Source organism: Emiliania huxleyi (assembly GCF_000372725.1).
Source record: "Emiliania huxleyi CCMP1516 unplaced genomic scaffold EMIHUscaffold_63, whole genome shotgun sequence".
Lineage (NCBI taxonomy): Eukaryota > Haptophyta > Isochrysidales > Noelaerhabdaceae > Emiliania > Emiliania huxleyi.
Window position 1 is genome coordinate 255,286 of NW_005197273.1, and position 23,053 is coordinate 278,338.

The window sequence follows — 23,053 nt, forward strand, 5'->3', positions numbered from 1 at the left end:
TGTCTCGGAAGCGTCTCAGACGTGGCTTGGTAGCTTGGAGGAGTATCGGAAGTGTCTTAGACTCGTATGAGATGCCGCCGATCCAGTGTCACCTAGCAAATCTAGTGGCCGCCTCGCGCAGAGGACCATCCACTGCACTGTAGGGCGTCTGCGCGCCCGCGTGAGTCGAGACGCTCTGCGCGGGCGGGGACATGGATATGGAGCAGCGTTGGGAGGCGGCGGTTGCCAGGGGGGAAAGCGAGGGGAGGGCGCCTGGTAGAACGACTTTGGGTCGTAGCTCAGCTTTGGGATCTCAAAGTCGATCTCTTGCGCGATGTACCCGTAGATCGAGAGTGCTACCTCCTTACGGCCCTCCTGCAGGGAGCGAGGGTGGTGGTGCGTCAGTGCCTGCTGGCACGCGGTCGGCGGATTGCCGTGGATGACCGAGTCTGTGCTAGCTAGCGACCGCGCCATGCTCTTCTCCGCCAGCTGCTCGGGACCGAGTCCATTAGTGTCCATGGCATCGGCATCCACTGCCGTGCTCGGAAGGACCCTGCTCAGCATCTGGAGGCGTGCGGGGAGCAGCGGGAGAGCTGAGTGTGATGTGGCCGTGGTGTGAGGTGGCGCCGGAATGAAGCTGCGGTGGTCATGGCGTGTGATCTGGCGGCGGAGGAACAGGAGCGCGAGACTGCACATCAACTTCACGCGCGTGTGTAGCAACTGACGGCGAGAAGCGCCCGGCGGGGGGCATGTATGCGAGTCGGGTGCAGCGCGGCGCACCTCGTCATTCGCGGGGAGGCGCTACTAGTTTGCCCCCCGGGTACCAAAGCGCCCGCCTTGTCGGAGGTCCTCGGCGTTTACGCTGGAACCGCTACACGCAGAAAACCGCTGCACGCAGAGAGTATTCTTAACACACACACACACACACACACACACACACACACACACACACACACACACACACACACACACACACACACACACACACACACACACACACACACACACACACACACACACACACACACACACACACACACACACACACACACACACACACACACACACACACACACACACACACACTGCCGCTCACGCGGCCCGATGGGGAGGAACGGGGCGAGCCCCCTCCAACCCACCCGCGCTAGGTCTCGGGGGACGAAGGGGTCACACCCGACGACCTCGGGAACTAGCCGGGGCAGTCGGAGAAGGGGCAACTCCGTGCACTGACGGTGGCGTCGGCCGCCAGAAAACACGCCTGCGTGGATCGCGTCACACCAATCCTCGCTACCCAACGCGGCCAAAGGATATATATCCACCTCGAGAACCTCGAGAACACACACACACACACACACACACACACACACACACACACACACACACACCTTCCCCCTAGTCTTTGAGAGGGTGAGGTCCACCTACCTCGCGGCATACCTTATCCCCGGACCCTCCCTGCGGAAAAATTCTTTTCCTAAAATCTGGATGTCCAAATTCTAAAAGACGCCGTAGCGCGCTGCCATGGTGGCCGCTGCCTTGGGCAGTGGCCACGGTAGCCGACCCAGGGCTCCTACGCGGCTACAGCCGTGCGCGACCGCTGCCGCTGGCACCGGTCGCGAGGACTCTGGCTCGGCACGCGCGCCACCGGCCGGTGGGCCGCGCTCCGCAGGACGACGCCTGGATGCAAAAGGCATCCCGTGCACGCTTCAGCAGAGCTCGGCCGGCCGGCCGCCGCGATGGGGCGGCGAGCACCTGGAGGCCCCTCCTGGCGCTGCTGCCTCAGCTCGGCCGCCGGGCGCGCCGCGAGGCGAGCAGCAGCGAGGCGAGCAGCAGCGAGGCGAGCAGCAGCGAGGGCGAGCAGCAGCGAGGGCGAGCAGCAGCGAGGGCGAGCAGCAGCGAGGCCGAGCAGCAGCGAGGCCGAGCAGCAGCGAGGCCGAGCAGCAGCGAGGCCGAGCAGCAGCGAGGGCGAGCAGCAGCGAGGGCGAGCAGCAGCGAGGGCGAGCAGCAGCGAGGGCGAGCAGCAGCGAGGGCGAGCAGCAGCGAGGCCGAGCAGCAGCGAGGCCGAGCAGCAGCGAGGCCGAGCAGCAGCGAGGCCGAGCAGCAGCGAGGCCGAGCAGCAGCGAGGCCGAGCAGCAGCGAGGCCGAGCAGCAGCGAGGCCGAGCAGCAGCGAGGCCGAGCAGCAGCGAGGCCGAGCAGCAGCGAGGCCGAGCAGCAGCGAGGCCGAGCAGCAGCGAGGCCGAGCAGCAGCGAGGCCGAGCAGCAGCGAGGCCGAGCAGCAGCGAGGCCGAGCAGCAGCGAGGCCGAGCAGCAGCGAGGCGAGCAGCAGCGAGGCGAGCAGCAGCGAGGCGAGCAGCAGCGAGGCGAGCAGCAGCGAGGCGACCTGCTGCGAGGCGACCTGCTGCGAGGCGACCTGCTGCGAGGCGACCTGCTGCGAGGCGACGTCTGCCGCCGCGCTGGCCACCCGCTTCCTCGCCAGCCCTTTCTCACTCTCGAGGAGGAGCTCTGCGATGTGCTTGGCGTCAGTCTGGACGACGCCGACGTGGTTGTCCTCCGGGAGGCCCTTCGGCGGGTGGGGAACCAGAGTGAGATGCGGCGGGCGGGGCCGCGAGGCGGCGGCGAGTGGCAGAGCGTCATGCGATGCGGCGGCTGCCAGGGCTGCGTCCACCCGCGACTCGTTTGGGCGCAGGGAGTGCGTCCGCGAGTTTGCTGCGCGCCTTCGGGCCAGCCCTGCTTTTGTCGAGCGCGTCCTACTCAAACGTCTGATCAAATGCCTCCGCTCGGCGTGGGGCATGATCATCGAGATGGAGCCGACTGCACACCTCAGTTACAGTAATCCAAAACAACCTGACGTGGCGGCGGCAAACATCGGCAGGGGGCACAGGCGCCTTGTTGCCGATTTGAAGCTCACGAGCTCGCTTGCGAGCCAGGGCAAGGACACGGCCGGCGACGGAGAGCTCGGCTGGAAGGGGGCCTATGTGCGTTTTGGCAACACGGAGACCGGGCTGCTCAAGTTGGTCAAAGGGCGCGGCAAGTGGTCTCCGTCGGGAGCGACGGCAGCGGCGGTGGCGGGGGAGGAGGAGGAGGCCGAGGAGGAGGGGGAGGAGGGGGAGGAGGAGGATGCCCCCAAGGGAAAGCTCAAGGAGCTGCCTGGCGATTACCCCTTTGCGCGGCAGCAGGATTGCGATCTACGTTTGTTTGATTTTGAGGCTTTCGGAGGCTTTGGAAAGGAGGTTCGCAGCACCCTGAGGGAGGCGGCGAACCAGCTGAGCAACAAACTTTCGCACGCTCAGCACCTGGACGAGGTCACATGGACCACCAAGAACTGGCACGGGCTGCAGATGCAGCGCTTGTCTGTCGTCCTCCACACCGCCGTGGCGTGGCAGACGGTGAACGAGCTAGCGTGCGGGGAGAGCGGCATTGTGCATGGTGCGGAGTGCATTGCCGTTCTTAACGGAGTCGCTTAGGCGGCTCCGGTGGTGAGCCTGTGTGTGTGCCAGTCCGCGCCAGTCCGCGCCCAGGCTTGTATCTTAAGAATTCTTTTTCTGGGCCCTCTTCTACTGTCCAGGTACAACTGTAGTCGCCGCTGCTCCTCCTGACGGGATTCACGTAAACGTACAACCCCGGGCCCGAAAACGCACAGAGTCACCGTATTTGAAAGCATGTTTTGCATGCTGGGTTGCCTGTGCTCCACAAGTGTGGCTGCGAGCGGATTATTTGTGTCGTCTCCAAACCGGTCGCCACCGTCAGCGCTACAGCTGCTCGCTCCGTCGCCTTTCGCAGACGCCAGCTTGGCTGAGAACGCGAAGCAGGGGCGGAATGCGAGCCGCAGGCAGCTATATCAAAGGCCAAGGCTCTTTCGGGAGCGGAATCTGACTCGCAGGCAGCTGTCTCAAATCGGCGGCGGATGTGCAGCAGGCCTCGGCTCCGTCAGCCTCGTGAATCAGGCCAGCTACTCCCCATGCATTGCGGGCCGCTCCTTCGGATGTAGCGACCGCTTTGGGCGGCTAGCGGTGTGGGTCAAGAGCTGCAGAGGCAGCTTCCGGTGCGCAGACCGCAACACCACCACACTGGTGCAGTGTGGGTACCCTCCCGGCCGGGCTTCCTACAACTGCCCGTGCAGCAAAGGCGTGGACTACATGCAGGGTTTTAGCAAGCTACTACATGCAGGGCTTGCTAAAACCACTCGGCTACATCGCACGGTGCCTGAACGGCCGGGCAACGGCAGCTGTCAGGTGACCCTCGTGAAGCAGGCCAGCATCGCCAAGTGTATACAGGGCCGCTCATATGGCTGCGATCTCGCACACGACGGCCAGCCCATGATCTGGGTGCACAACTGCCGTGGTAAGTTCAGATGCGCAGGCCGTAAGAAAAATGTGGATTGCGGGACGTGGGACAAGCCGGAAGGGTCAAGATGTGCGTGCGATCCCGTTGAGCGGCTTGACGTAACGAGGGCGAGCTTTGCAGACTTCTACCCGTGGCTGGAGGAGGAGGTGGAGCAGGAGAACGCGAGCAGGTTCTGCTTTGGAAACATGGACTGGCAGGGCAACTGCAACGCGCTGCCAAACGCACCAGGCGCCCCACGAGACGATCAGCCCAGCGCGTTCCCATGTTGATAGCGACGCGCTTAGAACACCCACAGCGGAAACGCCGACTTTCGTCCCAATTGCGGTGCGCGCAGGCCACCTGCCGTACGGCTATACCCAGCGGCTGCACGGCACGATGTGGTCCGAGATGTACCTCCTCGAGCTGAATCGGACGGCGGCCGGCTTTCCGGCGGCAAGCCCTCGTAAATACGCTGGGCTGGATCCTCAGGGACGGTGCGCTCTTTCGCCGCGGCCGTGTCGCTGCGGCCGTAGTATGCAAGCACACGCTCACCCACCCACCCCAGTTCTCCAGGCGCGGCTGCTGGGGGTGTCGAGCCAACGACTCGGACCCGTTCTGCTGCTCTGGCCGCGGACGTTGCGCCATCGGCATCTGCCTCTGCGACCGGGGCGCGTTTGGAATCGATTGCGCGCACGGCGGCGGCGAGCTGAAGAGGGTCGGCGGAGGCGGTCAGCAGGCATCCGGAGGCGGCGGTGAGCGGGTCTCCGGAGGCGGTGGGGACGGCGAGCCGGCGGGGAAGGTCGGCGGAGGTGGTGAGCGCGCAAGGTCCGGCGGCCGGAACGGCGCCGGCACGGAGCAGGGTGGCGCAGGGTGGCTCCGCATCTTTGTGCACGATTTGCCGATGGAAAGCCAGGAGTCGCCTTGCCGCAGCAGAAGGGTCGCCGTGGCTTCGCCGCGATGCACGCGTTGCCGGTGCATGTAGGTTGGGCTGGCCCTCGCCACATACAGGGCGATGAAGGGCCACCTGCTGCACTCCGCAAAGTTTGCGAGGGCGGTGCGTCGGCCTGCCGCGGGGGGACACGGTTTATGTCCACGTACTCGGGATGTTGGACAAGTAGGTGCACTACGACGCCGCGGGCGCCGATGATTTGTCGAAGCACTTGTCCGTGTATCCGGGGGCTTCAGCGGACCCAATCTACTCCGCCGAGCTCCGTTTCCTGCATCAGTTGCTCGAGGACGGCGCGACCCGCACCACCGACCCCTACGAGGCCGACCTGTTCTTTGTCCCGATATTTGGCTACTATACCCATTCGGGCAACATGAACGCGCCGACCAACGCCTTTGACAAGGCACGCATGCAGAGGGCGTTCCCTGGTTGTAACTATTAATCGTTTTTAACGATCATTATAGGCGGTGGCGTACCTGCAGAAGGCGATGCCCTTCTTCTGGAGCAGGCACGAGGGGAGAGATCACGTCTTTTTCTCGACGGCCGATGTCGGCTGGTGCAGCATGTCGAGCACCGTCCGCAGGAAGGCAATCCTAATCTCGCACTGGGGGTTGCTCGCGCCTACCCTGCAGGCATATGACCCGCGAGTTTCCGAGATTAGCCGAGATTACCCGAGCTGACCCTCACGCCGGCCCTGCAGGCCGGGGCTAAGCTCGAGCGCTCGACGCAAGCGCTGGAGGAGGCGATGCGTGGCGCGCGAGACGAGAACCGCGCGAGCGATGGCCTGGATGTGGATATGGGAGACGGTCCCATGCCGGAAAAACTCATGCCAGGAGCTAGTTTGAAGTCAGGAGAGATTGCTTCTACCGCCCGTCCCTCTGGCAACAGTGGCAGAAGGCAAAGGGTGCGGCTGAGCTCCTCCAGCCGTGGTGTTGCGTTCAACGTCAGCGGCTGCCAGTCCTTCTGCGCTGCCGAGCCACGACAACTCGAGCGCTGCTCTCGTGTCGGCTGTGGCGGTTGCGCCGAGTGCCCAGCTGTAGCCTTACGGCAATTCGAAAGTTGGCTAGCGGAGGCGGAGAAGGTGGCCCAATGTGTCGACTCGGCGACTTGGCGGCGACGTGGGACGATTTGGGATTGCGGGTACGTCGCCGAGCGCCCCTCCACCCGGTGCAAGGCTCGCGACAGCGACGGCGTCGCGGCGTCCGAGGCGTGCGTTGCGACTTGCGGGAAGTGCACGCCCAGCAGCGGCAGCGACGGCGGCAGCTACCGCAGCAGCAGGAGCGCACCACGCTCGATGTCGAATCGGCCGTGGTGCTACGCGCCGCACAAAGACATTGTCGTGCCTCCGTTCGTCGAAGCAGCGAAAGGACGGTCACCAGCGCTACACAAGAAAGGCGTCCCCAAGGCTAGACGGAAGCGTCGGAATGCGCGGCGTGCGCCGCCCTCGCCGCCGCCGCCGCAAGTGCCGCCGCCGCCGCCGCCGCCGTTTCCACCGTCGCCGCCGCCGCCGCCGCCGCGAGCCGACGACGTGTGGGATCACGAGTTGGTGTTTGCGGGTGGCATCTGGGGCTGGAAAAACACAGGCCCTCACGCAGTCTCGAGGTACTCCCTGGGGATTCGGCAGCAGCTGTGGCTACGGTACGGGAGCAAAAGCGCCGAGAACGCGACGGGCATCCTCATATCCAACGCAACGATCCCGCACGACGTGTGGACGCGCGCAAAGTTCTGCCTCGCGCCGGCCGGAAACGGCTGGGGGATTCGGATCGGCATCAGCGCCATCCTGAACTGCGTGCCGCTCGTCGCGCAGCCGAACGTCGTGCAGGGCTTCGAGGACGTGCTTCCCTTCGACGCCTTCTCGAGGACGATCGGAGAGGGCGACATCGCCGCGCTGCCAAAGGCATCGCGCAGCGCCTCGCGTGCGGGTCCGGGCCAACACACACTCGCATTGCTCTACTCTGGCCACGGATGTGTCCCTAGGCTTTGCGCAGCGTCTCGGCGGCCGAGATTGCGTCGAAGCGTCGGGCCCTCGAGGCGGTGCGCGGCGCCTTTCTGTGGCTCGGCGGGTCAGCGGACGGCACACCAGGCCTCGCCTACAACTACACCCTCCTCGCGCTCTGCCACCGGGCGATGGAGCTGCACGGCCGCCTCAGGGCAGGCCCGCGCGCGTCGTGCGATGGCCTCGCCGCCGGGCTGCCGCTCGCCGCCGCCCGCCGCCGCTTCCCGTCCTGGTTCCCTCCGGAGCTGCGCAACGCGACGGAGCGGCTGATCAGCGAGCGGCGCCGCGCGAGCGAGGAGCGGGAGCCGCGGGGTGGCCATTCGCTTGGAGCCTCCCGCCCGGGCCGACTGTGATCCGACTATCTGGTGGTTTTCGCGACCCACCTGGCGCTCAGGACCCGAGGTTTCTCGCAATTGATTGATCGAGTCACAAAACAATTTGATAGGAAGGCGAAACACGACACAGTCCGGGCCGCCACAAAGCCTTTTGCTTTTCTCGCGAGGCCGGCTCACTCTATCGCCGGCCCACGCCTGATTGATAAGGATTAGGAAGGCGAAGCACAGTCCGACCAAGGACTGGGACACCAACGCGGTATGGGTGGACGCGGGACGGGCGGTGACGGTCACACAGGAGCGACACACAGAACCACAAGACAAGACACTCAGCCAACGTGGCTGCCACACACCCTGAGTTGGCGTACACATAACTCAAGGCCGCGCTCCCCCCCTGTCGCCCCCCCCAGCCAAGTTGCCGAAGGAACAAACAAGTGTGCTTGCCGGTCGACGATTGATTGATTGATGGGAAGGCGAAACACATTCCGATTGATTGATTGATTGACAGTCCGACCAACGACTGGGACACCAACGAACGCGTCTCTCTCTCTCCAACGCGGTATGGGTGGACGCTAGACGGGCGATGACGCTCACACAGGAGCTACACACAGAACCACAAGACAAGACACTCAGCCAACAGGGCGGCTGCCACACATCCTGAGCGAACTTCCCTAGGTCGACGTATGTATGTAGGTCGACGGCCGCGCGCGGTTCGCATTGTGACGAAGGTGTGAACGGAGCGGTAGCCCTAGAATCGCTCGACCGCGCCCCGGGGCCGACACGCCGACCACGCCGCCATGCAGGCGAACAAGCTGCTCTCCCTCGTCTTTGTGTTCGATGGCAGGAGTGTCCTCCTCGGTCTCAAGAAGCGCGGGTTCGGCCAGGTCTCTTCGCCACCACGCTCCACATCTCTCTGCCACCGCCATCCAGCTCTAGACCGGCACCGCCGTCGCCGCTCACCGCTGTTAGCCGCCGCACCGCCGTCGCCACTCGCCACCACCGCACGCCGCACCGCCGCAGGGCAAGTACAACGGCTTTGGCGGCAAGCTCGAGGCGGGCGAGGTCATGCGGGCGTGTGCGGCCCGCGAGCTTCGGGAGGAGGCCGGGCTGAGCGTGCCGGCTGCGGCGCTCGTCCGCCGCGGCGTGCTCAACTTCCACATGCTCGCCGACTCGGGGATGAAAGGCGCGGACGGCACGATCGCATCGCGGCTGGAGGTGCATATTTACTCGTGCAGCCTTGGCGACGCGGAGGGCGAGGTGGCCGCCGGAAGTGTGAACGCTCCGTTAAGGGGGCGGTCTGTCTCTTCACAGCAGCAGGCGGTGTGAACAGGTGGCCGAGTCGGAAGAGATGGCGCCGCGCTGGTGGGGCTGCGACCAGGTTCCGCTCGGCCAGATGTGGGCGGACGACGCGCACTGGCAGCCGAGCGTGCCCGCCGGCGGCTTTTTGTTATAGTTGATGAAATGAGAGTTGAAATGAATAGGCTGCCGCACGTGCTGGCCGGCGGCGACGTGATCGGCGACTTCACCTTTGCAGACCAAGCGACCCTCGTCAGCCACTCTCTCGACGAGCTGCCGCCCGGCGCCATGCAGCTCGACGAGCACCGTTAGTGTGTATGTCGTTACATCACTTTGAACAATGAAGGCGCCATGCAGCTCGACGAGCAGCGGCCGCGGTGTATGTCCTTTTCCGGTCCGACTGTTTTTTTCTTTTTCCCAGGCGCCATGCAGCTCGACGAGCATCGGACTCGGCGGCTGAGGGTCGACCACCTCGTGTACGGCGTGCCCGGCTCCCTCGATGAGGCGTGCGCCCAATCTGGCGGCAACCTCGGGCAATCTCGGGCAATCTCGGGCAACCTCGGGCAACCTCGGGCAACCTCGGGCAATCTCGGGTGCGACCTCGGGTCCAGTCTAGGGCCCAATCTCGCGCTCAATCTCGCGCTCAATCTCGGCGAATCTCGACCCTCCCCCCCTCGTCGAGGCGTGCGCTGCCTTCGAGGCGGCGACAGGGGTCGCGCCCACCAAGGGGGGGGTGCACAAAGGGCTCGGCGCGCATGCCGCACGGTCGCCGCCTGGTCGCATGGCACCCACCGACGGGTGAGTTGTGGACGAGACCTCGATAGGCACGCACAACGCTATCGTCGCTCTCGGCAGACACGACGGCGGCTCCTTGCGGCGCCGCGTGCCGCCACTGCGTGGATAAGCTGCTCGATTGTTTCTGTCAGGTGGGGCGGAGGATGGCTCCTGCGGCGCCTCGTGCGGCTACCTCGAGCTGCTCGCGCTCGACCCGGCGCAGCAACTCGCAGCAGTTGCTGGGGCCGAGTAGCTGTGAAGAAGAGCCGTCCACGGCCTTGTGGCTGCAAGCAGGCGCAGCAGCCGCGGCCTGAGCGGGTGTGGATGGCGATGGAGTCTGTCGCCGCGCGAGGCGAGCCTCGCTTGGTCACATGGGCACCCGCACCCCCCCGCCACGTGCTGCGCCACTCGCGAGATTGGTCGAGATTACCCCCGAGGCTGCACCGAGATTAGGCGCACACGCCGGCGCGCGGGCTGGAGGCGTGCGCGGCGGCTGCCGCAGCTGCCGGGTACGTGCCGGGCGGTGCGCGGTGGTCGCTTCGCTGTGAACTGCTCCTTTCGCACGCGTATGTGAGAGTGAACAGGTATTGGGTTGGGCGGCGTGCGGTGCCCGCCGCTGCTGCCCGCCCCTGTCACACGGCTCAAGTGTGACCAGGTGCCCGCCGGGCGATGTGCTATCTCCCCCGATCTCCCCATCCCCACACCTCCCCACACCTCCCCACACCTCCCCACACCTCCCCACATCTCCCCACACCTCCCCACATCTCCCCACATCTCCCCACACCTCCCCACACCTCCCCACACCTCCCCACACCTCCCCACACCTCCCCACACCTCCCCGTGGACAGGTACCAGCCTGGCGATGTGCAGTCCTTCTCGCGCCAGACGCCGGACGGGCGCACGCTGCAGTGGCAGCTGGCGTACCGACACTACACGGAGGCGAACCCTCCCCTCGCTGCGAATCCCCCCCCCCTTCGGCGGGTGCCCCAATCTGGAGCCTGCTCCTCTTCGACGCATCCTTCCTCAGGCGATGCTGCCCTCGGACGGGCTGGTGCCGTTCCTGATCGAGTGGGCGCCTTCCTGCGCGGCATTCACGCCCGCCGCCAGCGCGCCGCGAGGCTCCGACCCCCCCCCCACCCCCCCCCACCCCCCCCCACCCCCCCCCCCCCCCACCAGCCCCCCCAGCCCTGCCCGCTCCTCCGCACTCTCACCCCTCGCCGATCGGTCCTCATCCCCATCAACCCTCGCGCCCATATCAACCCTCCCTCTCGGCGACCACTCCTTGGCTCCCGTCTCGCAGCCGAGATCGCACGAGATCGCACGAGATCGCACGAGATTACCCCAGGTTACCTGAGATCACACGAGACCACCCGAGATCGCACGAGATCGCACGAGATCACCCGAGATCGCCCGTAGGCATCGAGCTGCTCTCTCTCCGCGCCGAGTCGGCGGCACCGCTGGAGGCGTCCGCCAGCCTCGCCGCCCTCGGCATCGAAGCCTCAGACCTGCTCGCGCAGCCGGCCGGCGCGGCCCCCTGCAGCAGCAGGCTGGTGGCGCGACTGCGGACGCCGAAAGGGGTGGTGGAGCTGTGATGGGGAGGAGCGTTTTTTGCGTGCACTTGGCGTGCCGACACGAGCGACGTGCGACCAACAACTCCTCGAGTCCTCGTAAGCTTACTGTAGCGTTTGCTCTCCTCTTGTCCATATGAATCAACTTGTCGAGGAAGTTTTCAGGTTTGTCGGGTTGGAGAGGGGATGCGCAAGCGGAGCGGTAGCGCCTGAGCTCCCGGGGCGGCGGCTGCGCCGGCCGCGCGGGCCGTGGGCGCAGCGTGGGGCCGGGAGCGGCCTGCTCCGTGCTCATGTATCCAGCGTCTCTAGACGATTACAAAGGATCGGACGTCACGCACATTTTGACAGGGACGTCGGAAATCGGACACATCCACTGGGACGAGTCAATTCATTCACTAGAATGACTAGAAAGGGCACCCATGGCGCATGGGGGGTGATCGCATCCCCCCCAATATGGCGGCGCTTCCTTTATGCAGACACCGATATCTGGTGTACTGAACCACCACAGCCTCACGCAGCCACGCTCGCGAGTCACGTGCCGACCCGAAATGGCGACACGAGCCCCCTAAGTGTCGCGATCGTAGAGAGTGGGGTGAGCGCGCCCGTAGCCGGATTAGTCTTCGAAGGCACCCCTGCCACGTTGACCTCGAAGGTGCTCTCAGCCGCGTCGACGCGCATGCTATGCGTGTTGCGCTTGACTGTGGGGTCGGCCCAAAGCTCATATTGCGTGCGCATCGGACCGATGCCGGCAAGCGCAACGGCAGCCGCGACGTTCACATTGGCGGGGAAGGCCTGTGCGGCCTCGCTGACACTACCAGTGTACAACCGCATCGGCTCGCGGAGCGCCAGCAGGTCGAGACCGCGCTCCGCGACGAACGGCGCGTGCTGCAGCGACGATTCGCCCCAAAACTGAAGGAGGGAGCGCGGTGCGGAGGTGGCAAGGCACGCGACGGCGAGTGCAAACGTGCGGCTATTATGACGCTTTTAGGGGCTCCAAAACCTCCTTAGTCCTTTTCAGTGGGAAGCGCTACCTGGCACCTCGCGCCATACCCCCCAGCCTCGTGTGTACAATCGCCCACGGATCCTATCCTCCGCGTGTGCGATCGCCCACACGGATCCGGGGCGTGGGGAGGATAGGAGCCCGAAAGGTCCACACAAGTATGCTCGGTGGCTCGTCAGAATGGTTGTTCACGCGTTGTGTCATCGTGAGACAGTCGAGAAGGGAGAGACAGCTACGCTGTTCACACTCGTGTGTGGGCCCTCGGCCGGTCACTCTGGTGTACGTCGTCCCGCTGATACGCAAGGTGCTCTCCAGATGTTGGGAAATCGGAGCGGCTCAGAATGCGCATGCCGAGGATCGAGTTTGACTCAAAGCGCACGGGGTTGGTGCCGCCGACCGTCGGGAGGCCGAGGAGTGCCCCAGGAGGATCCAGAGGGCGCCGACGGTGCCGATCCCGGTTGCCAGTTTCGGGGGGCAAACCCCGCCCGCCCCCTAGAGCCCCAGGTAAGGCCCAGGTGTGGCCTAGGGCATCAGAAGGGACCAAGAGGAGTCCAGTCTGAGCCATAGAGCCCATGTCTTTGCCCCCGAAGGTCGCGTTCAAATGCCCGGAACGGACCTTACAGTGGTGTCCGGCCGGCGCGATCCTGCAGTTCCTCGAGACGGGGACGCTGCGCGCGCCGCACGAGGGTACATGCAGCGCCGCCTCGCGGCGGCGGCGGCACGGAGAACGCGGGGTGCTGCTGGACCTGCAACTCGGCGCGGCGGTGGGCGCTCTCATGGTGGGCGCACTCGCGGTGGGCGCGCAGTCGCCGGCGCTGCAGACCCCTCTAATGCTGCTCGGCCTGTCTGTGGGCATGTATTCGCTCGCGATGCGAGCGCTCCGCTTCATCGGATGATGAGAATGAGTCATTGCAAGTTCTCTTTGGCGTTTCACCAAAACGCCCCGGCAATCATCTCTGTGCACAGGCCACAGCGAGGTCGCTCACCCAGTTGATTGATTGTCAGTCCGCAGTTACTGCACGTACTCGAGAAGTTACACGCCCACGACGTGGAGTGCCGGTGTGCCGGGGGGGCGCTTTATTCAACAAAATCGTTAAAAATGAGGGTCCCTTTGGACGTGTGGGGGGGTCTAGCAGTCCCGGGAATTAAATTAACAGTCTAACTAGGGGGTAGACAGCGTCCTAATCTATAAAATCTGAGGATTCAGGATTGAGGCATCGCTTCAGTGAGGCCAAAGTGAGTTTATGGATGTGTGAGAACGGTACGGGACACGAGGAAGCACGCGGACCGACTCGTCGGTGACTCTGCTGCACGCCGTTTCAGAATTTTTCTCAGCGTGAGCGAGACGTGCCACACCGTCGGGTAGGACGGGTCGGCCCGGAGTATCAGAGTAGCCGTCGTGGTCGCGGCGAGCAGCGCCGGCCAGCCCACTCCGGCGCCGCGTCGGCAACGTGGGAGCGTGTCCCACCGCCACTTCGCGGTCGCAGCGCTGTTGTCGCCCAAAACGCCGCTATGTACCTCACGGGCAAACCATCGAGCTGCATGTCGATTTCGACTTGACGCATGGCGGCAGCATGGAGGCATCACGTCTCCATGCTGCCGTCAAGTCGGAGCCAGTCTGCGGCGACCACACTCCACACTCCACAGCGCTCACCGCAGGGAGATATGCGAGCTTTTCAGAGTCAAGCGATTGCGCGAAATCCCACACTGGGCTAGTGCCAATTCACTCTGACACGCTAATCTTGAAAACGTCCAACGGAGCTCCGTGTTGCTCCCAGCGCCCTCCCCCGCGCTCCCTGCGGCCATGGCCGATGATGCTAGTATGAGAGGTCATCTGGCTACCGCGAGAGCGACCCAACTCGTCGACATCGTCCGATGATGGTGCCGCAAAGTCAGCCTTCGGAGGCTATCGTGGGGTCGAGCCGGCAGTAGCCGTGACATGTGGTTCCACCACCCCTCGTAGGCTTTGCCTCTGACCGCCACCGCTCCCAGGCTGCCTAATGGGATGCAAAGGAAGGCCTGGCGAGCGTATAGAAGCGTGCTCGACCTCGTCGTGGCAGCCTGCATGGCAGCGCTGGTAGGCGCGATGAGCGTCGTACCACCTGACCCGAGACGGGTCGCAGGCGTTGTACCGAGCGCGTCGAGACCGTGTCCTGATGTGATCTGCACGGGTGAGTCACGTCGGCGTCAAAGGAGCGACGTGTGACCTGTCAGATCTTGATCTCCGATCTCAGCGGCGTCGAGTCGTCTCCGGTGCGCAACAAATGTACCTCTCCAGGACGCGCAGAAGCAGCTGCGACCCCGCCGAGTGGACGGGCGCACACCGCGCCACCTGCTGTGTGCAACCGTCTACTCGGCGGGGTGACAGCTGCCTCTGGAAGGCACCGAGAGGGACGAAATGGCGCAAATGGTCAAAATCAAGGTTTTGTAACGCGAGCTGTGCCACAGTGAAATGGAACTAGCCCTGGTGGATTTTGGGGGGCTGTCTACCCGAGCTCGTCTCCACACAGACGAGACATTCAACGCGACAGGTTGTGACGTCCCCTCAAAAGCCCCTGTAGGTGGTGCGTGAGATCTGCGTTGTCCAGAGCAAATGAAGGGAATGCGCACCATCGGTGGCCGTCTCGAAGTCGATTGACCTCTTCCAGAGTCAAAGCGGATTCCATAGAGGCAAAGCGGCTGGTGAGAAGCGCTTTCTCTGTGCCAGCGGACGCGCGGGCGCGGTTGTGGATGTTGCGCGAAACCAAATAGGGCCCACTTGTGCCATCACACTGGCAGGTGCGCGTCTCTTTGAACCCGAATCGAATAAAGTGTCTCCTGGCGGCCGTCGTACCATGAAGGATCTTGCCCAGGTCAGCGTACCGCATAAGGTAGCAAGACCAAGCCTCGGGTTGGGCATCACAACTCTTCACCGCGTCTTTGACTGACCAAGGTGGTCTGAAATGCGCAAAGCCCTTGAGCCCGCTGCTTCTCGGTTGCGGCTGGGCTACCGCAGACCTGTTGCCCTGAGTTTGGTGCGGAGACAGGAAGCCCATCCGCCAGGCGGCGTAGATGAAGCTGATCTGATCGCGCGTGTTGTGCTCTCTCCAGCGCCACCACTCGTCAAACCACTCGTTGGCGAGTGCAGTCGACTCGGCTGCTTGCAAGTCTCGCGCATGCCACTCACCCTCGATCAGCCCGGGGCCGCCCGCATATTCAGACAGCTCGCTTGGGAAGCCGGCGGCATGGTACGCTCGTAGCTGAGCAAACGCGCGTTCGGAAATGATCCCTGACAGGTATAGGCACACCAGCTCGTCGCGCACCGAGGAGCGGTAGGGATGCCTCGGAGCCACCCACGCGCTTCCAGGCCCATCTCCACGTGCGTGAATTGTCCACAGGCTTGCTGGCTTGAGCTGCTCCACCATTGCCCACAGGCTTGCTGGCTGGCTGAGGTGGAGTTTGGCATCGATGTAGAGCATCGTTTTGGCATGGGCCAAGACGCAATGCGCCATCATCTTTGGCAGCCGAGAACGGAGTTGGTTGTGCTCAGGGAGCGTGGCGGTCATTTGCCCTTCGGGTAGCATGACCAGGTTCCACCCCCCGGACTGCACCCAAGACCCACCGTCGAGGGCCGTGGTGTTGAAGGCCGCCTTGGCTTGCGCAATCTCACTCGCGCTCAGATCCCGGACGGAGGCAGCATCTACAAAGGCAAACCAGCAAGTGTGAACGCCATGCTCGAGCTCCTGTCGACCCAGCCGCGCCTGGAATGAACGGGAGTAGCTGTGCAGCGTATCGTAGCCACCGTACAGGGCGGTAATCACGGCAATCGTGCAGTTGAAGCCGAGGCGGCTCGGAGCATCGATTGGTTGGTTGACGTGCAGCGACGTGCCCAGAACCCCACACCGCGGATGCCTCGTCCTCGCGGACGGTGAGTGCGCGTCGGCCTGGAGGCGACGGCGGCCTCCTCGGCCTCGACGCGCAATCACCGGCCGCAAGCGGTGCGATGCACGCGGCTGAGTAGGGCAGCTCCACTCTCCTGGCTTGTGCCAGTCGTGCAGTCTGGTCAATGCTTTGCATCGGTCCCGAAGCGTGTCGTCTGTGTACGGAAACTGCAGGGAAAAGATGCGACCAAGTTGGTCAGACACGTCGACGGGCACCATTCTCGTATCCACACATTCAGACGCTGGCGAGCAGGGAAGCGCTCGCATGGTGGCAGCAATCACTGAGAAGGAGGAAAACGGAGCTCCAATAAATGTCCGGACTTTGCGGGCAATCTCAAGGTCCACCATTCCAACCAAGTCGTCGTATCCACCAAAATGGCGGCTCCAGTTGATTTCGGGCATCAGCGTCTCCTTGGAATAGAGTCGCAGCGCGTTGTCACGTTGCCCAAAGGCGTTTCTCAGGCGGGCGTGAATTTCGGCCAACTCTGACGCGCTGGCACCCCCCAAGATCAACAAGCACAGCGGCGTGAGCGGAGCGAGCATGCGCGCAGCCTCGTTTGTGTATGCTGTGATGTTGAGCGCATGAAAAGATGCGGCCATGTCCGATTGCCCACGCCAGTGAATAGCAACTGGGGTGGCCGCCTCCTCGTGAGCACGCGTATAGAAGCGCTCCAACACCTGCGTCGCCACGGACACGATCCGAGGAGCAGGGATGAAGGCGGCAGCCACCTGTCGAAGCAGACGAACCGCCAGCTCCGAGTCTGGGACAACAAGCGTGCAACAGACGGTGCTGTCAGCGACGGACCACACCCGCCCTAGGAAGATGTTCTGGTGTGTCTCGGCGACGTCCTGTAGCTCGGACACCGACGCGGGCAGAGATAGCTTCCTTTGCAAAGTCGATCGCATTCTAGCAGATAGCTTCACGTTTGACGGCTGAAATCTTGTGGCGGCAGCTCCTTCCGACATAGTGCAGACACCGACAGCAGCAAGTGCTCGGGAGGTACTCTCAACGTCGTAGACATCCGCAAATGGAATCATTCCAGTGTACTGCCCGTAGCATTCAGCTTTGAAGTTGCAGCCCTCTCGAGAGAAAACAGTCTCCGGCAGAATGACAGCCCCACCGAACAGATGGGCGATCACGATGTCTTGCACCATACGCATGCGCTGGTTGCAGAGTCCCTTCTTCACCGACGGTATTCGAACAGCACTGGTCGCCCTTGTGCACGCCGTCGCGAAATCTGAGTCCGGAAGCGCAGTGACGTCTGGCAGCGCAGTTGAGGATGCAGCAAGCGCGGCGCCGCCAGCGGCGGGGACCAAGCCGCCAGAGGCGGTGGCCAAGCAGAGAAGAATGCCGAGCAGGCTGGACCAGCCGAGGCGGCGGGCCTTTGAGTTGCGGCGCCACATCACCGTGCCGACGACGGCCAGGGCGGGGGCCGCGGCGGCGACCTGCGGCGGACCCGCCGCGAGCCACGAGAAGGCGCTCGCGAAGAAGCCGGCAGGCGCCGCCGCCGTGCCGGTGAGGCGCGCCGTGGCGGCGGCGAGGCAGGTGGCCCACGCCGCGCCGCGAGCCCCCTTTCCGCTCGCCGCGGTCGGCCAGGAGGCGCCGCAAGCGATGGCGAGGAGGATGAGCACGATTGCGGGCATGAGAAGCGGCGAGCAGCTCACGAGCGAGGACGGATTCGAGGCGACGGCGGGCGAGAAGGCCGAGGACGCCGCCGAGGCGACGCCGGATGAGAAGGCCGAGGACGCCGAGGCGACGGTAAACGAGAAGGCCGAGGCCACCGCCGTCGGGCTAGGCACGGCGGACGCGCAGTGGCCGAAGGCGGGCATGCACACGAGGAGCAGCCACCGGAAGGCGCCCTCGGCCTTCGTGTAGCCGCCCTGCACGCAGTTGGCCGCCGCCTTGAGGGCGGCGCGACCGCCGGCGCCGCATGTGCCAGCGACGGCGCCGCATGTGCCAGCGCCGGCGCCGCACGTGCCAGCGGCGAATGGCGCCTTGCCGGACGTGGTCTGCGGCTCGCGGCGCCGGTCCGGGCGGCGGCCGCGGCCGCGGCCGCGGCTCTTGCCAGTCTTCGGCTTGCGCCAGCGCCTTGCCTTGCGCCGGCACTTCCTCGAGCGCCGCGACTGCAAGTCCGCCCACTTCTCCCGTCGCTCGGCAATGAGATCGAGCGCGGCCTTCGCCTTCTTGCGAATGCCCTCCCAGTACTCGCGCCGCTCGGCGGCCGCGGCCTCAGCCAGCCCCGCGCCCGCGACCGCGCTCAGGGGCTTGGGCGCCACGGGCGCAATGCCGCCGGAGGTGGGGACTCCCGGCGACGGCGACTTCTTGCCGTCGGCGGGCGTAGGCTGGTAGCTGACGCTCTCGCCCAGCCGACGGACTGCAGCCTCGACGCCGTCCACGTAGCCCGGTCCGGGGCCGCTGCGGGCCGACGCGGGCCCGCTCTTCCCCGCCGCCATCGGCGTGGGCAGGCCCGGGTAGCAGGTGGTGTCCTGCAAGCGCGATAGGGGCACGCGGGAAGGGAGATTATTACCGGTGGGAGAGCGAGGAGTGCCAGGAGAGAATGCTGCGGCCAAGACCGTTGGGTCGGGCGTGTTGGAAACGGTCTTGGCCGGCTTCTCGACCTCCTTGGCAGCCTCCTCGGCGACGGCCTCCTCGGCGACGGGCGCCTCGGCGACGGGCGCCTCCTCGGAAGCGGACACCTCGGCGACGGCGGCCTCCTCGGAGGCGGCCTCCTCGGTGGCGGCCTCCTCCTTCACAACGACGTCGTTGTTGACGCCGCACGCCTGCGTGAGGGAGAAACGTAATGTTTGGAGACGGGGACACCGCAGGGACAATGCCGATCCTGGCGTGCGCGTGCGCACCTCAGCTCCGTGCGAAGGCGGCAGCGTCAGGCTCGCGCGGCGGCGCTGATACCACTCCTCATAATCCGCACTGGAAGCGAAGTAGCCACCGACCTTGACGGAAGCCGTTGGCCCGAGCTCGGTCTGAACCTGGGCCCCCTCCGCGAAACAAAAGCTGATTGGCACCTTTGCGAGGCTCCGATGGAACACGTGGGGGTTGTCGAACCAGACGCCCTTTGTTGATCTCACAACCAAGAAAGCCGACTCGCCCTCGCTCTCATTGAAGTCGACCATGTCGACGGCGGTCAATCTCACGATTGTCGATCAAAACCGGCGGGCTTTGTGACGCCGTTTACGCAATCGTTTTTTGGCTTGGCTTTCTCTTTTGCTTGTTCGTATTTTGTTTTTTCTTTTGCGAAGCGACGGAGGGGGGGGGGCGGGCGGGCGCTAACTATGGGCAACTACATGCCGGAGGTTCGAGGTCGACTACTCGCCGCCTGGGTCGTTTGGGGCGCGCGGCTCCGTCGAGGACCGGGCGCGCCCCTTACCCGGCGCGGCGTAGGTCCCACTCTGACGTATAGAGGGGAGGCACGGACAACGGCCCAATTCATCAATTCCACTCATCTTCTGGTGCCTAGCCCCGTGCAGCGGCGGTCCGGCAGGCTGCCCCCAAGGCCCCCTGGGCCGCTGCGGGTTTTGGAGTTATGCTTAGGCACAGCTTCGGCGATGGCAGCCCCTCTCTGGGGTGTTGCATAGGCGGGGAGTCTCCCCCGCTGGTCTCCTCATTCCCTTTTTTCTTTTTCTTTTGAGCTGGGTGTGCCGCCGCGCGGAGCTCGCGCGGCGGCGGCGTGTGTGTGTGTGGTGGTGGTGGTGTGGGGGGGGGGGGGGGTCTCCAGGGCCCCCGGGGCAAAAGCTCGGTCATCGGCTCCTCGGGGTTGGGGAAGGGGAGGGGGGATGGGCGGTCGGCGTCGGGGTAGAGCGACAGGTGCGTACGGGGTAGCCGTCACTTTCCTGCCTCGAAAGGGCGGGGCTGTCCCGGAAAGTGAGAAACGCCGGGCAGCGTGGCGCATCATTGAACCCTCCCATACGTGCTCGTGCTCCTCCTTCGCTGTCCCATCTCCTCATCTCTTTCCCACCTAGGCGGGGCGGGGGTCGGGGGGGCGGCGGGCGCGGGTGCGAGGTGCGGTGCGGTGCGTGCAATCGTGTGTTTGGCTTCATGTTCTGTGTGACTTGTTGTTTGTTGTGCCTTTGTTTGTTTCTCTTGTGGCACCTTGGAGTGCTGGGGGGGGCGACAGGGAGGATGTGGCCTTGAGTTATGTGTACGCCAACTCAGGGTGTGTGGCAGCCAGCTGGCTGTGTGTCTTGTGAGCCTGTTTGTGTCTGTGTGTCGCTCGTGCGTGTCGTCATCATCTGTCTAGCGTCCACCCATACCGCGTTGACGCCGGTGGTTTGCGCGTCGCCATCACCACCGAGCGCACGTTGCCGCCCTCGGCCACCGCCCTCAGCGCGTCGAGCCCGCACAATGCACCGGTCGGCACGATGAGGCGGCCGCCACGGTCGCGCGCCAGGTCCTGAAGTTGGGGTTGGGCCAGAAGTTGCGTGACTGAGAGCGCAACGAGGGTCTTGCCAGCGCCGAGCGTGGGCTCCGCCACCGCCATGAACTGGTCGGGCGGTAGGACCTCCACAACGACGTCGGCAAGCTCGTGGAGCTGCTCCACAGGAAGAAATGGTACGTTGGCGTCGCCCAGGGCTGCCAGCTTCTGGGCCGCGCTTGCTGCCTGGTGAGCTGGCGCTCACCGCTGCCAGACTTAAGCCCGGGATTCCATTTGCAAGGAGCACCTCGGCAACTGGTAAGCCAATCGCACCAAGCCCAGCAAGAGCCACGCGAACTTGCGTTGGGGCGCGCATGCTCTCTACCCAGGCCAGCCGGCCAGCGGCGAGCCTAGCAGGCCGACAGGTCGACAGGCCGACAGGTCGGACGGCCAGGCCAGGCGGACAAGCCGATAGGAATACAGACGACGCCAGTCGGCAATTGCCCCGCCAGTGCGAGTGGAAACTGCAACTCGAAGGATAAACACAGGTGCTCACATACGTGATACGTCAGGATGCGACTCGTCGAGTCTCGGACGCGTCCTCGCCTCGCCCGACGAAAGAGCGGCATTGTGAGACATGCCGAAGACCAAGCCCGCCAACCAGGGCGCCAAGCCCGGCCGCGACTTCCTGGTGTCACCCTCTGCACAGCGGGTGGAGGCGGACGTGCCCCGCCTCGAGGTGCCGCGCGATGAGGACGACTGGCGCTACGCGCAGTCCTTTGACGTGGACGACGAGGGCGCCGCGGCTTTCTATCGAACGTTTGGCTTCGTCGTCTTCCGGGGCGTGCTAGACGAGGCGGAGACCGAGGCCTCTCGCCAGGACATCCTCTCGTACGTGCAGAGCATCTGCCCCGACTTTCGCGCGGACGACACGGCGACGTGGACCGCCTGGAAGAGCAAGGTGTTCGGCACTCCCAACGTTGGCGACTCGTCGGCAATCTGGCGCAAGCAGCTGGTGAGGAATCGGCACCACCCGCGCGTCGCCGCCGGCTTCGCGACGGCGCTCGGCTGCGAGGCGCCCTCGCTGCTGTGCAACCACGACCGCTGGGCGTTCTACCGGCTGGGCGAGCGGACGCGGCGCAACGTGCATCTCGACATCAACCCGTGGCAGCATTACGCGCACGAGGGCGCCCGCGTGCGCGCGGCCTTCGCCGCGGCGGACTTCCGCTCGCACGAGGCGCTCTTCAAGCAGAACAACTGCATCACGCGCGCGCTGGGCCCGCACGCGCAGGGCACGCTCGCGCTTAGCGACAACCAGGCGGAGGACGCGGGCTTCCTCTGCGTCCCCGGCTCGCACGCGGTCTTCGATGAGTGGGTCGAGGCGCTCGGCCCCGAGCCCGCGCACGAGAGCGGCTTCCGCTACGACTACGCCGACCACTCGCACCTGCCAAAGAGGGCTGGGCGACGAGCAGTAACACAGAACGCATCACCAAACAAAGTGCAGACTGCACGCCCATCCACGTCCCACCTCGTGCCCGTGCTGCGCCGCCCCACGCCCCGCGCCGAGAGCCCGCACGCCCAGCTCGTGCCCGTGCTGCGCCGCCACGCGCCGAGCCCGAGCGCCCTCGTGCCGACTGCGGCCTTATCGCGCCTCCCAACGACCACGTGCGCGCATCCCCGGCCCGCCTGGCTCCTCCAACTGCATCGCACCCGCTCGCTGTCAGCACGCGCCACTGTGTGCAAACTGTGCATGCTCCGGTCCGCGCGCCTTGCCCTTACTTACTGTACTTACCCTGAGATACCCCGCCCCAGAGGAGCGCCATGCCGCACAGCCAAAGCCATTTCCGGCGGATTTCGTAAATCTACATGCACAAGTACGAATGAGAGATAAGATCAGATAATATGAGCGTCACTTTGTACCGACCCCCCCTAGTTCGTGGGGACCCCCCCGCCGGTCGGTGGTCTGCCCCCGAGGTGGACCGGACCCCCCCTCCGGTCGGTCGCTCTCTCGGCGGCGGGAGGTGTGACGACCGACCCCCCCCTCGGTCGGTGTCCTTGCCGTGAGCCACCTCAAACGCTCTCCCTCCTTCTCGCGAACCGCCACGGAGCGCCACGGGCGCTTCGAAATCGCCGATTTTCACTCTGAAAACCAGTCACGCAGCCAGCGGCGACACACTCATCCAGCTACAGATCAACCTCACGACGGGGTTCTCCGTGGACCGCTTCTTGGAGTCGGAGGAGGAGCAGTTCACCTTCGAGGAGTTCTCTACTGCATGCTGGGCCCGTGGGCGCTCGGCCGGCAGAAGGAGGTGCTGGCCGCGCTCAAGCGGCTCGTCAACGGGTACAGTGTGTCGCCGGCGAAGCTAATCATGGACGACGTCGACGACGAGAGCATGGACATGGACGAGCTCGTGTTCCGACCCAATCCTGTAGAGCGTCTCGAGCTCAGCAACTCGGACTACGTGGAGTCGGCGCATTAGACGGGGAGAGGTCGCTTGGTGTCTCTAGTATTTCGAGATACTAATTTATATACAGCTGCGGCGAGCGTGTG

At 64.8% G+C, this 23,053-nt stretch overlaps 5 protein-coding genes across 5 annotated transcripts; 3 read left to right on the forward strand and 2 right to left on the reverse strand.

The window, feature by feature from the left end:
* Positions 1-3,645: 3,645 nt before the first annotated feature.
* EMIHUDRAFT_214923 (hypothetical protein) lies at positions 3,646-5,688 on the forward strand (the record flags this gene model as incomplete). Its single annotated transcript, XM_005763480.1, has 6 exons — positions 3,646-4,047; positions 4,228-4,585; positions 4,656-4,794; positions 4,874-5,215; positions 5,309-5,354; positions 5,419-5,688. 6 exons carry the CDS (start codon positions 3,646-3,648, stop codon positions 5,686-5,688), a joined length of 1,557 nt encoding a protein of 518 aa, XP_005763537.1.
* Positions 5,689-6,540: 852 nt separating this feature from the next.
* On the forward strand, positions 6,541-9,182 carry EMIHUDRAFT_214924 (hypothetical protein; the record flags this gene model as incomplete). The annotated part of the gene is made up of 8 exons (XM_005763481.1): positions 6,541-6,617; positions 6,849-7,213; positions 7,330-7,414; positions 7,791-7,863; positions 8,378-8,458; positions 8,622-8,831; positions 8,905-8,969; positions 9,056-9,182. The coding sequence occupies 8 exons, from the start codon at positions 6,541-6,543 to the stop codon at positions 9,180-9,182; spliced, it is 1,083 nt and encodes a 360-aa protein (XP_005763538.1).
* Positions 9,183-11,743: 2,561 nt separating this feature from the next.
* EMIHUDRAFT_214926 (hypothetical protein) lies at positions 11,744-12,561 on the reverse strand (the record flags this gene model as incomplete). Its single annotated transcript, XM_005763482.1, has 2 exons — positions 11,744-12,121; positions 12,496-12,561. 2 exons carry the CDS (start codon positions 12,559-12,561, stop codon positions 11,744-11,746), a joined length of 444 nt encoding a protein of 147 aa, XP_005763539.1.
* Positions 12,562-20,283: 7,722 nt separating this feature from the next.
* EMIHUDRAFT_214930 (hypothetical protein) lies at positions 20,284-20,878 on the reverse strand (the record flags this gene model as incomplete). The annotated part of the gene is made up of 3 exons (XM_005763483.1): positions 20,284-20,298; positions 20,440-20,679; positions 20,768-20,878. 3 exons carry the CDS (start codon positions 20,876-20,878, stop codon positions 20,284-20,286), a joined length of 366 nt encoding a protein of 121 aa, XP_005763540.1.
* Positions 20,879-21,139: 261 nt separating this feature from the next.
* On the forward strand, positions 21,140-22,982 carry EMIHUDRAFT_214931 (hypothetical protein; the record flags this gene model as incomplete). Its single annotated transcript, XM_005763484.1, has 4 exons — positions 21,140-22,000; positions 22,085-22,167; positions 22,611-22,716; positions 22,806-22,982. 4 exons carry the CDS (start codon positions 21,140-21,142, stop codon positions 22,980-22,982), a joined length of 1,227 nt encoding a protein of 408 aa, XP_005763541.1.
* Positions 22,983-23,053: the final 71 nt, after the last annotated feature.